Source organism: Cyanistes caeruleus, chromosome 5 (assembly GCF_971803275.1).
Source record: "Cyanistes caeruleus chromosome 5, bCyaCae1.hap1.1, whole genome shotgun sequence".
NCBI classification, from domain to species: Eukaryota; Metazoa; Chordata; class Aves; order Passeriformes; family Paridae; genus Cyanistes; species Cyanistes caeruleus.
In genome coordinates, this window is record NC_141705.1 from 1,869,827 (window position 1) to 1,880,974 (window position 11,148).

The 11,148-nt window shown below is 57.7% G+C and overlaps 1 protein-coding gene across 1 annotated transcript; it reads left to right on the forward strand.

Annotated features, from left to right (window-relative positions):
* The first annotated feature begins 1,805 nt into the window (after positions 1–1,805).
* Positions 1,806–7,438, forward strand: LOC147652837 (C-type lectin domain family 4 member F-like). The gene is made up of 6 exons (XM_086890394.1): positions 1,806–2,060; positions 3,298–3,378; positions 3,972–4,013; positions 4,209–4,360; positions 6,086–6,198; positions 6,285–7,438. The coding sequence occupies exons 1-6, from the start codon at positions 1,871–1,873 to the stop codon at positions 6,442–6,444; spliced, it is 738 nt and encodes a 245-aa protein (XP_086746520.1). The 5' UTR covers positions 1,806–1,870; the 3' UTR covers positions 6,445–7,438.
* Positions 7,439–11,148: the final 3,710 nt, after the last annotated feature.

Consider the following 11,148-nt stretch of genomic DNA (forward strand, 5'->3'; position numbering starts at 1 on the left):
TATAGGGATGGGATACAGGGATTCAGGGATACAGGGATATAGGGATTCAGGGATACAGGGACACAGGGATTCAGGGACACAGGGATATAGGGATTCAGGGACACAGGGATATAGGGATACAGGGATACAGGGATATAGGGACACGGGGATACAGGGATTCAGGGCTACAGGGATTCAGGGCTACAGGGACACAGGGATACAGGGATTCAGGGGTACAGGGATTCAGGGGTACAGGGATTCAGGGATACAGGGACACAGGGATATAGAGATTCAGGGATGAGATCCGGGAATTCTGGGATACAGGGATATAGGGATTCAGGGATTCAGGGATATAGGGACACGGGGATACAGGGATACAGGGATATAGGGACGCAGGGATATAGGGATACAGAGATTCAGGGATACAGGGATTCAGGGATGAGATCCGGGGATTCTGGGATACAGGGATTCAGGGGTATAGGGACACAGGGATACAGGGATTCCAGGATACAGGGATATAGGGATGCAGGGATATAGGGGTACAGGGATTCAGGGATATAGGGACACAGGGATATAGGGATTCAGGGGTACAGGGGTATAGGGATGGGATTCAGGGATGGGATACAGGGATATAGGGATATAGGGGCACAGGGATATAAGGACATAGGGATTCAGGGATATAGGGACACAGGGATACAGGGATTCAGGGATATAGGGACACAAGGATACAGGGATATAGGGATACAGGGCTACAGGGCCACAGGGATTCAAGGATATAGGGGTATAGGGGTATAGGGTATAGGGATGGGATTCAGGGATGGGACACAGGGATACAGGGATATAGGGGCACAGGGATATAGGGATTCAGGGATTTAGGGATTCAGGGGTATAGGGATGTGACACAGGGATATAGGGATTCAGGGATACATGGATTCAGGGATACAGCGATATAGGGGCACAGGGATACAAGGATACAGGGATATAGGGATGGGGCTAGGTACAAAGGGACTGGGACAAGGTCAGGAATAGTGACAAGGACGAGCCTGTGGGACACAGGGACAGGGATGGGACAGGATCGGGGGCAGAGCCAGGGACCAGTCCAGTGACAGGATCAGGACTGGGGACAGGGACAAGGATGGGGACAAGATCGGGGACTGGACTGGGGACAGGACTGGGGACAGGACTGGGGACAGGACTGGGGACAGGGAGGGTCAGGATCAGGGACAGAGCCAGGGACAAGTTCAGTGGCAGGGACAGAGAGTCAGGGACAGGGAGTCAGGAACCAGGATGGGGACAGGAGCAGGGACAGGGATAAGATCAGGGACAGGGACAGTATCAGGGACAGAGTCAGGGACAGGTTCAGCGACAGGATCAAGGACAGAGGGACAAGGATGGGGACAGGGTCAGAGACACACAGGGACCTGTCCAGTGACAGGATCGGGACTGGGACAAGATCAGGGACAGGGAGGGTCAGGATCAGGGACAAGTTCAGTGGTGGGGACAGAGAGAGTCAGGGACAAGGATGGGGACAGGATCAAGGACAGGGACAAATTCAGTGACAGGATCAGGGACAGAGTCAGGGACAAGGATGGGGACAGGAGCGGGAACACAGAGGAACAGACACCGGGACAGGGACCAGTGACAGGGTCAGGATCACACACAGAATCAGGGACAAGGATGGGGACAGGGACACACAGGGACAATCAGGGCTGGCCGCAGGGTCCAGTCCCTTCACCCCTACGCGTCCCCAGGTCGGGCTGGCTGTCCCCTGGGGGCGTGGGGACACGCGTGACGCCGGGCGGGTGGCACCAGCGGGGTTCCTGTTCCCCGGCTGGCACGGGGCAGGAAGCGGAGGCACCACCGTCCTTGTCCCCGACGTGTCCCCAAGGCCATGCCCGACACCCCCGACCTGTACGAGACCCTGGAGATCCGGTACCCGCCCCCCCGGGCCCCCGGGGACCCCCGGCCGGCCCTGCCGCCGCCACCGGCGCGGTCCCCGCGGTGTCCCGGGTGTCGCCGGGCGCTGGGCACGGCCGCGCTGCTGCTGCTGGCGGTGGCGCTGGCGGCGCTGGGCACCCTCTGTGAGTGGCGACAGCGGCGGGGACAGGGATGGGGAAGGGGTGGAAGAGGGGCAGGAAGGGTCAGGGAGTGGGAGAGGGGTTGGGAAAAGGGATGTGAGGGGGATTGGGGGGCTTGGGAGGGGCTGGAGAGGGGTTGGGAGAGGGATTGGGGTTTGGGGAGGGGTTGGGAAAAGGGATGGGAGGGGGATTGGGGTTTGGGAGGGGTTTGGGAGTGGGATTGAGGTTTGGGAGAATAACTGGGAATGGGGCTGGGGGCTTGGGAGGGGTTGGGAGTGGGATTGGGGTTTGGGGAGGGGTTGGGAAAGGGGATGGGAGTGGGGCTGGGGACTTGGGAGAATGACTGGAAGAGGGGCTGGGAGTAGGACTGGGGGATTGGGAGGGGCTGGAAAAGGGGATGGGAGTGGGGCTGGAGTGGGGCTGGGGGCTTGGGTGGAGTTGGAGAGGGGTTGGGAGTGGGACTGAGGTTTGGGAGAATAACTGGGAGTGGGACTGAGGGCTTGGGAGGGGTTAGGAAAGGGCTGGAAGTGGGATTGGGATTTGGGAAAGGGGCTGGGAAGGGGCTGGGAAGGGGCTGGGAGTGGGATTGAGGTTTGGGAGAATAACTGGGAATGGGGCTGGGGGCTTGGGAGGGGTTGGGAGTGGGATTGGGGTTTGGGAAAGGGGCTGGGAGTGGGATTGGGGTTTAGGGAGGGATAGAAGAGGGGCTGGGAGAGGACAGGGACTGGGAGAATGGCTGGAAGAGGGGCTAGGAGTGGGCAGGGGGTGGGAAAGGGGCTGGGAGAGGGGCTGGGAAGGGGAATGGGATTGGGAAAGGGCAGGGAGCTGAGAGAGGAACTGGGGAGGGGGTGGGAATGGGACTGGGCGTGGGCAGGAGAGGGGCTGGGGGCTTGGGAGGGAGATAGGAAAGGGCGGGGAAGGGGCTGGGAAAAGAGCTGGGAGTGGGGAGGGGGTTTGGGAGAGAGACGGGAAGCGGGGAGGGGGCTGGGAATGGTGTGGGAGCAGGGAGTGGGGAGCGGGATGGGGAGGGGGCTGGGAATGGAGCGGGCAGGGGGCTCCGGGAACGGGCGGGGAGTGGCCGGGAGTCCCCGGGCAGGGGACAGGGACCTCGGACAGGGTCAGGAGGGGACAGGGACACGGACAGGGTGAGGAGGGGACAGTGACACGGGCAGGGTCAGGAGGGGACAGTGACATGGGCAGGGTCGGGGGTCCTGTCACGGCCCTGTCCCCCCTCCCCAAGACGTGCAGGGCAGGGGGGAGCTGCGGGCGGCGCGGGCGGAGCTGGCAGCGGCCACCGACCCCCTGGGACCCGACAGTGACGGTGAGGGACCCCCGGCACTGGCCCTGTCCCCAACCTGTCACCGGTCCCTGTCCCCAGACCCTGCCTGCAGCCCCCGTTCTGCACCCGCTGGCCCCGGGCACAGCTCCTGTCCCCAAATCCTGTCCTGTCCCCAAATCCTGTCCTGTCCCCAGCTCCTGTCTTGTCCCCAAATCCTGGGCACAGCCCCTGCCCACAATCCCTGTCCCCAAACTGTCCCCAGCCCACAGTCCCTGTCCCTACGCTGTCCCCATATCCTGTCCCTGTCCTTACCTGCTGTCCCTTGTCCCTGTCCCCAGACCTTGTCCCTGTCCCCAAACCCTGTTCCCATTCCCGGTCCCCAATCCCTGTCCCCGAAATCCTGTCCCAAACCCCTGTTCCCTGTCCCCAGATCTCGTCCCTGTCCCCAAACCCTGTTCCCATTCCCGGTCCCCAATCCCTGTCCCCAATCCCTGTCCCCCAAATCCTGTCCCCAACCCCTGTTCCCTGTCCCCAGATCTCGTCCCTGTCCCCAAACCCTGTTCCCATCCCCTGTTCCCAATCCCTGTCCCCTGTCCCTGTCCCTAACCCTTGTCCCTGTCCCCGTGTCCCCACAGGTGACAGCCCCTCAGCGGCGCAGCGGCGGCAGGACCGGCTCGGTGGGTGACACGGGGAGGTGACACGGGTGGTGACAGGGGTGTGACAGGGGTGTGACAAGGGTGTGACAGGGGGGTGGTGACAAGGGAGTGTGGCAGGGGTGTGACAAGTGGGGTGTGACAAATGGGGTGTGACACGGTGCCGGGCTCAGGGAGGTGACAAAGGCAGTGACAGGGGTGTCCCGTGTCCCCACGCAGGCCGGTGGCTGCAGGGGCTGGCGCTGGGCTGGCGCTACCACCGGGGTAAGATTTACCTGTTCTCGGGCCAGCGGCAGCCCTGGGCCGCGGCTGAGGCCGCCTGCGCGGTGACACACGCGCACCTGGCCTCTGTCACCAGCGCCGAGGAGCAGGTGAGGCTGGGGACAGCCACGGCCACTCCTGTCCTGTCCTGTCCTGTCCCCTCCCTCCTGAGCAGCGACTGCCTGAGCACCGTTATGGGCCTGGCCCCAAATCCTGACCCCAAATCCTGTCCTGTCCTCAAATCCTGTGCACAGCCCCGTCCCCAAATCCTCAACTGTCCCCAAATCCTGCGCACAGCCCCTGGCCCCAAATCCTGACCCCAAATCCTGTCCCCAAATCCTGTCCCCAACTCCTGTGCACAGCCCCTGACCCCAAATCCTGACCCCAAATCCTGTCCCCAAATCCTGCGCACAGCCCCTGGCCCCAAATCCTGTCCCCAAATCCTGTCCTATCCCCAAATCCTGTCCTGACCCCAAATCCTGTCCCCAACTCTTGTGCACAGCCCCTGACCCCAAATCCTGTCCTGTCCCCAAATCCTGACCCCAAATCCTTTGCACAGCCCCATCCCTAAATCCTGTCCTGTCCCCAAATCCTGTGCACAGACCCTGTCCCCAAATCCTGACCCCAAATCCTGTCCTGTCCCCAAATCCTGTGCACAGCCCCTGTCCCCAAATCCTGACCCCAAATCCTTTGCACAGCCCCTGACCCCAAATTCTGGCCCCAAATCCCATGAATGGCCCCTGTCCCCAAATCCTGTTCTGTCCCTAAATCTTGTCCCCACATCCTGTCCCCGAATCCTGCTCACAGCCCCTGTCCTGTCCCCAAATCCTGTCCTGTCCCTAAATCTTGTACTCAAATCCTGTCCCCAAATCCTGCTCATAGCCCCTGTCCCCAGCCCCGACCTGTGCTCCTTTACCTGTCCATGATTGTCCCCAACCCTTGTCCCCCGTCCCTTCCTACCTGCACATCCTCCTGCCCCTCCCTCCCTGTGTCCCCCCACCTGTCCCCATGTCCCCTCCCCTGTCCCCATGTCCCCTCTCACCTGTCCTTGTGTCCCCAGGTCCCCTCTCACCTGTCCCCATGTCCCCTCACCTGTCCCCATGTCCCCTCTCACCTGTCCCCTCCCCTGTCCCCATGTCCCCTCCCCTGTCCCCATGTCCCCTCTCACCTGTCCCCTCCCCTGTCCCCATGTCCCCTCACCTGTTCTTGTGTCCCCAGGTCCCCTCTCACCTGTCCCCATGTCCCCTCACCTGTCCCCATGTCCCCTCTCACCTGTCCCCATGTCCCCTCTCACCTGTCCCCTCCCCTGTCCCCATGTCCCCTCCCCTGTCCCCATGTCCCCTCTCACCTGTCCCCTCCCCTGTCCCCATGTCCCCTCACCTGTTCTTGTGTCCCCAGGTCCCCTCTCACCTGTCCCCATGTCCCCTCACCTGTCCCCATGTCCCCTCTCACCTGTCCCCTCCCCTGTCCCCATGTCCCCTCCCCTGTCCCCATGTCCCCTCTCACCTGTCCCCTCCCCTGTCCCCATGTCCCCTCACCTGTTCTTGTGTCCCCAGGTCCCCTCTCACCTGTCCCCATGTCCCCTCACCTGTCCCCATGTCCCCTCTCACCTGTCCCCTCCCCTGTCCCCATGTCCCCTCTCCCCTGTCCCCTCCCCTGTCCCCATGTCGCCAGGTCCCCTCTCACCTGTCCCCATGTCCCCTCCCCTGTCCCCATGTCCCCTCCCCTGTCCCCATGTCCCCAGGTCCCCTCTCACCTCTCCCCTGTCCCCTCCCCTGTCCCCATGTCCCCAGGTCCCCTCTCACCTGTCCCCGTGTCCCCTCCCCTGTCCCCAGGCCTACCTGGCCCGCGAGGCCCGTGGTGGCACCTACTGGATCGGGCTGGCGGCCACGGGCCCGGGGGGCTCCTGGCGCTGGGCGGACGGGACCCCCTATTCCCCGGAGCGCAGGTGAGCGGGGTGGGGACAGCGGGGGACACTTGGGGACAGCGCTGTCCCCAAGCACTGAGCGCTGTCCCCAACGCCGTTCTGGGCAGTTTCTGGGCTCCGGGCCAGCCGGACAGCACCGACCACGGCCGCTGGGGAGGGGAGAGCTGCGCCCAGATCCACCCGGTGGGCGCGGGGCTTTGGAACGACCACAACTGCAACTTCAGCTTCCCCTGGGTGTGCCAGAGGGAGCTCAGCGTTGTCACCTGATGTCCCCTCGGGGTGTCCTGATGTCCCCTCGGGGTCGCCTCGGTGTGCCTTGATGTCCCCTTGGTGTGCCCTGATGACCCCTCGGTGTCCCCTGATGTGCCCTCGGTGTCCCCTGTTGTCCCCTCGGTGTGCCCTGATGACCCCTCAGGGTCCCCTGATGTCCCCTCGGGGTGCCCCGATGTCCCCTTGGTGTCCCCTGATGTCCCCTCGGGGTCCCCAGAGAGCTCTCCCCAGGGAGGGGGTTGGGAAACTCTGGAAATAGTGAGGTGATCCCACTGATCCCGAAGGATTCCCGGATCCAGGGGGCTCAGATCGTCCCAAAGCAGTGGGATGATCCCTTCCATCCTGTGGGATGATTCCCTTCACAGCCAGGAAATTTAATCCCCCAAAAATCAGTGGGATGATCCCGTCCATCCCGTGGGATGATCCCTCTTATCCAAAGGGTTCATCTCCCCCTAAGGGTCTGACCCCCCCAATCCAATGGAATGATCCCCATTATCCAGAGGGTAATCACCCCCCCATTTAGGGGTCTTATCCAGTGGGATCATCCCCCAAAATCAGCGGTGTGACCCCAATAATCCTGTGGAATGATCCCCCTATCCAGGGGGTTCAACCCCACATCCACAGGGATCATCCCCCAAAACCAATGGGATCTCATCCCCATATCCAATGGGATCATTCCCCAAAACCAATGGGATCTCATCCCCATATCCAGTGGGATCATCCCCCAAAATGAGATGAATCAATCCCCCAATCCAGAGGGATCATCCCCCCTATTCAGGGATCTCATTCCCCCTATTTAGGGAATTCATCCCCCATATCCAGGGTTCTCATCCCCCAAAATCAGTGGGTCCAATTCCTCAATCCAGAGGGATCATCCCCCCCTTATTTAGGGATCTCATCCCCCTTATCCTGTGGGATCATCCCCCAAAACCGACGGAATTATTCCAGGGGTCTCATCCCCCATATCCAGAGGGATCATCCCCCAAAACCAGTGGGATCAATCCCCCCCTTTTTTAGGGATCTCATCCCCCTTATCCCGTGGAATTATTCCCCAAAACCAATGGGATCATTCCCCAAAACCAATGGGATCTCATCCCCCATATCCAGTGGGATCATCCCCCAAAACCAGAGGGATCAATCCCCCTATTTAGGGATCTCATTCCCCCTATTTAGGGAATTCATCCCCCTAAAACAGTGGGATCAATTCACCAATCCAGAAGGGTCATCCCCCTTTATTTTAGGATCTCATCCCCCTTATCCCATGGGATCATCCCCCAAAACCGACAGGATCTCATCCCCATATCCAGTGGGATCATCCCCCAAAACCAGTGGGATCAATCCCCCCCTTTTTTAGGGATCTCATCCCCCTTATCCCGTGGGATTATTCCCCAAAACCAGTGGAATCATTCCCCAAAACCAATGGGATCTCATCCCCATATCCAGTGGGATCATCCCCCAAAACCAGAGGGATCAATCCCCCTATTTAGGGATCTCATTCCCCCTATTTAGGGAATTCATCCCCCAAAAACAGTGGGATCAATTCACCAATCCAGAAGGGTCATCCCCCTTTATTTAAGGATCTCATCCCCATATCCAGTGGGATCATCCCCCAAAACCAACGGGATCATCCCCCCATTTTAGGGATCTCATCCCCCTTATCCCGTGGAATTATTCCCCAAAACCAGTGGGATCTCATCCCCCATATCCAGTGGGATCATCCCAATCCAAGGTGTCCCCAACCCCAATCCAGGTCCCCCATCCCAGTGTCACCCTCCCCACCCCCACCCCAAATCCCTCCCTGATTGAAGTGTCCCATCTCCCCCACCCCAGGGACATTTTGGGGTCCCCAGCCCCCCCCCAGGGACATTTGGGGACGCGCCCCCCTTGAATTAATCATGGCTGAGCAGAGAATAAATTGCTTTAAAGACCAAAAAAGGCCAAAAAACGCAACCCAAAAACCCTCAAATAATCCCAAAATAATCCTCAAATAATCCCCCCCAAAAAACCCCAAAGAAATCCCAAATAAATCCAAAATAACCAAAAATAGACACCGAAAAAACAACAATAAAAAAAATATAAAATACCCAGAAAACTCGAATAAGATCAAAATAACCCCAAATAAACCCCAAAATACCCCCCAAAATACAGAAAAAAGAAACTGAACTCAAAACAAACCCAAATAAGCCTCAGGATGACCTCCAAAATCAACCCAACCCCCCAAAAACCAAAAAAAAACCAAAAAAAAATCCCAAAGACTCCAAAAAAATCCCAACCCCGTCCAAAAAAACAAAACAAAACCACCCCAAACCACCCTAAAAAACCTAAAAAATCCACAACCCCCCAGAAAAACCCTGAACCCCCAAAAATACTCAAAACAAACTGAAATAAACTCAAAACACCTCATAAAAAACAACAAAAAAGCAAAAAAAACCCTCCAAACTACACGCAAAAACCCTCCAAAAATCCAAAATACCACCAAAAAGCCAAAATCCCCAAAACAAACCCAAATAATAAATAATAAAAATAAATAAATAAATAAATAAATAAATAATAAATTATTAATAATAAATAATAAATAATTAAATAATCAACAAACCCCCCCCCCCCCCAAAAAAAAAGTAATCCCAAAAAACAGGATTTAAAGGATTTTCTGGCTTTGGAGGTTTCCGGTGGTGAAAAAAAGAATAAAAAGGGGGAAAAGGGGAGAAAAAATAGAATTAAAAAAGGGAAAATATGGGGAAAATTAGTTAAAAGTAGGAAAAAAATGGGAAAAAGGGAATAAAAATGGGGCAGAGGAGGAAAAGGAGAATTGAAAAAGATGGGGAAAGAGGGGTGAAAAAAGGGTGGGAAATGGGAATAAAAGTGGAAAAAAAAGGGGGTGGAAAAAAGGGGGGAAAAAGGGAATTTACAAAGAGGAAAGAAAAAGGGGGAAAATGTGGGAAAAAATAAAGCAAAGGGCCGGGCAAAATGAGATTCATATTCAAAACAAACGCGGTATCATCCAATGGGAGCGCGCGGTGGGCGGGGCCTGAGAGAAGCGGCAGATGATTGGACAGTATTATGATTGGCGGGAGCTTTAGCCAATAAAAGTGATGGGAGGGTGGAGCAAGAGATAGTGCGGAAGTACTCGATGAGTGGGCAAAAAGGATGGGCGGAGCCAGATGATTGACGGGAGGTGCAGCCAATTGGAGGTGGAAATGAGTTCAAGGGGTGGGGTCATTGAATGGGGCGTGGCTTAAAGCGCGGGCAGGAGCGGGGGAATAGCGGGGAACGTTTGAGGAGGGATTTTGGGGACACGGCCTGGGCAGGGTGGGGACATGGCTGGGGGAAGGGACAAGGAGGGGGTGGCAGCTGAGAACGCCCCGGAAGTTCAGGTGAAGGGAGGATCTCCTGGCTGGAGGGGCCATGTCACCCCTGTAAGGACCAACCCCTGGTCTGGGGGTCTCACTGTCACCTCCTGGGTTTGTTGTTCTGCCCATATCCCACTCTGGTGTCCGTATCCCATCCACGGTGTCCATATCCCATCCCGGTGTCTGTATCCCATCCATGGTGTCCATATCCCATCTCAGTGTCCATATCCCATCTCAGTGTCCATATCCCATCCCGGTGTCCATATCCCATCTCAGTGTCCATATCCCACCCCTGGTGTCCATATCCCATCGCTGGTGTCCATTTCCCATCCACGGTGTCCATATCCCACTCTGGTGTCCGTATCCCATCCATGATGTCCATATCCCACTCCTGGTGTCCATATCCCATCCCAATGTCCATATCCCATCCAAGGTGTCCAGATCCCATCCATGGTGTCCATATCCCATCCCAGTTTCCATATCCCCTCCATGTTGTCCATATCCCATCCCAGTGTCCAGATCCTATCCATGGTGTCCATATCCCATCCATGATGTCCAGATCCCATCCCAGTGTCCAGATCCCATCCATGGTGTCCATATCCCATCCATGATGTCCATATCTCACCCCTGGTGTCCATATCCCATCCCAGTGTCCATATCCCCTCCATGGTGTCCATATCCCATCCCAGTGTCCATATCCCATCCACAGTGTCCATATCCCACCCCTGGTGTCCATATCCCATCCCCAGTGTCCATATCCCATCCCAGTACCCATATCCCATCCCCCATTTCCATGGCAATAGGATGCACTCTGCAGGCCCTGCCCCCATTGCCATGGCACTGTGACCCTTCTGATAAGCCCCGCCTCCATTGCCATGGCAATGGGATTATCCCTTTAAACCACGCCACCATTGCCATGGAACCAAAATGCTCCCTGAAGCCCCGCCCCCTTTGCCATGGCAGCAGCGATGCTCTCATTAAGCCCCGCCCCTGTTGCCATAGCACCATGACCCCCCCATGAATCTCCTCCTCCATTGCCATGGCACCATGATGCTTCCATGAAGCCTGTTGCCATGGCAGCAGCGATGCTGCCATTACGCCCCGCCCCGTTGCCATGGCACCTCGACGCTCCTATGAAGTCCTGGCCCCCGTTGCCATGGCACCGAGACGCTCTCATGAGGCCCCGCCGCTGTTGCCATGGCACTGCGACGCTCCCATTAAGCACCGCCCCCGTTGCCATGGCACTGCGACGCTACCATTAAGCTCCGCCCCCGTTGCCATGGCACCGCGACGCTCCCATGAATCCCCACCCCCATTGCCATGGCACCGCGACGCTCCCATTAAGCCCCGC

What these genes read in the sequence shown, in the direction of transcription:
- LOC147652837 (XM_086890394.1), top strand. Translation starts at nt 1,871, where the DNA reads ATGCCCGACACCCCCGACCTGTACGAGACCCTGGAGATCCGGTACCCG. An exon ending in GGCGGCGCTGGGCACCCTCT is followed by an intron (nt 2,061 to 3,297) that starts GTGAGTGGCGAC and finishes CCCCTCCCCAAG; the next exon opens with ACGTGCAGGGCAGGGGGGAG. An exon ending in CCCTATTCCCCGGAGCGCAG is followed by an intron (nt 6,199 to 6,284) that starts GTGAGCGGGGTG and finishes CGTTCTGGGCAG; the next exon opens with TTTCTGGGCTCCGGGCCAGC.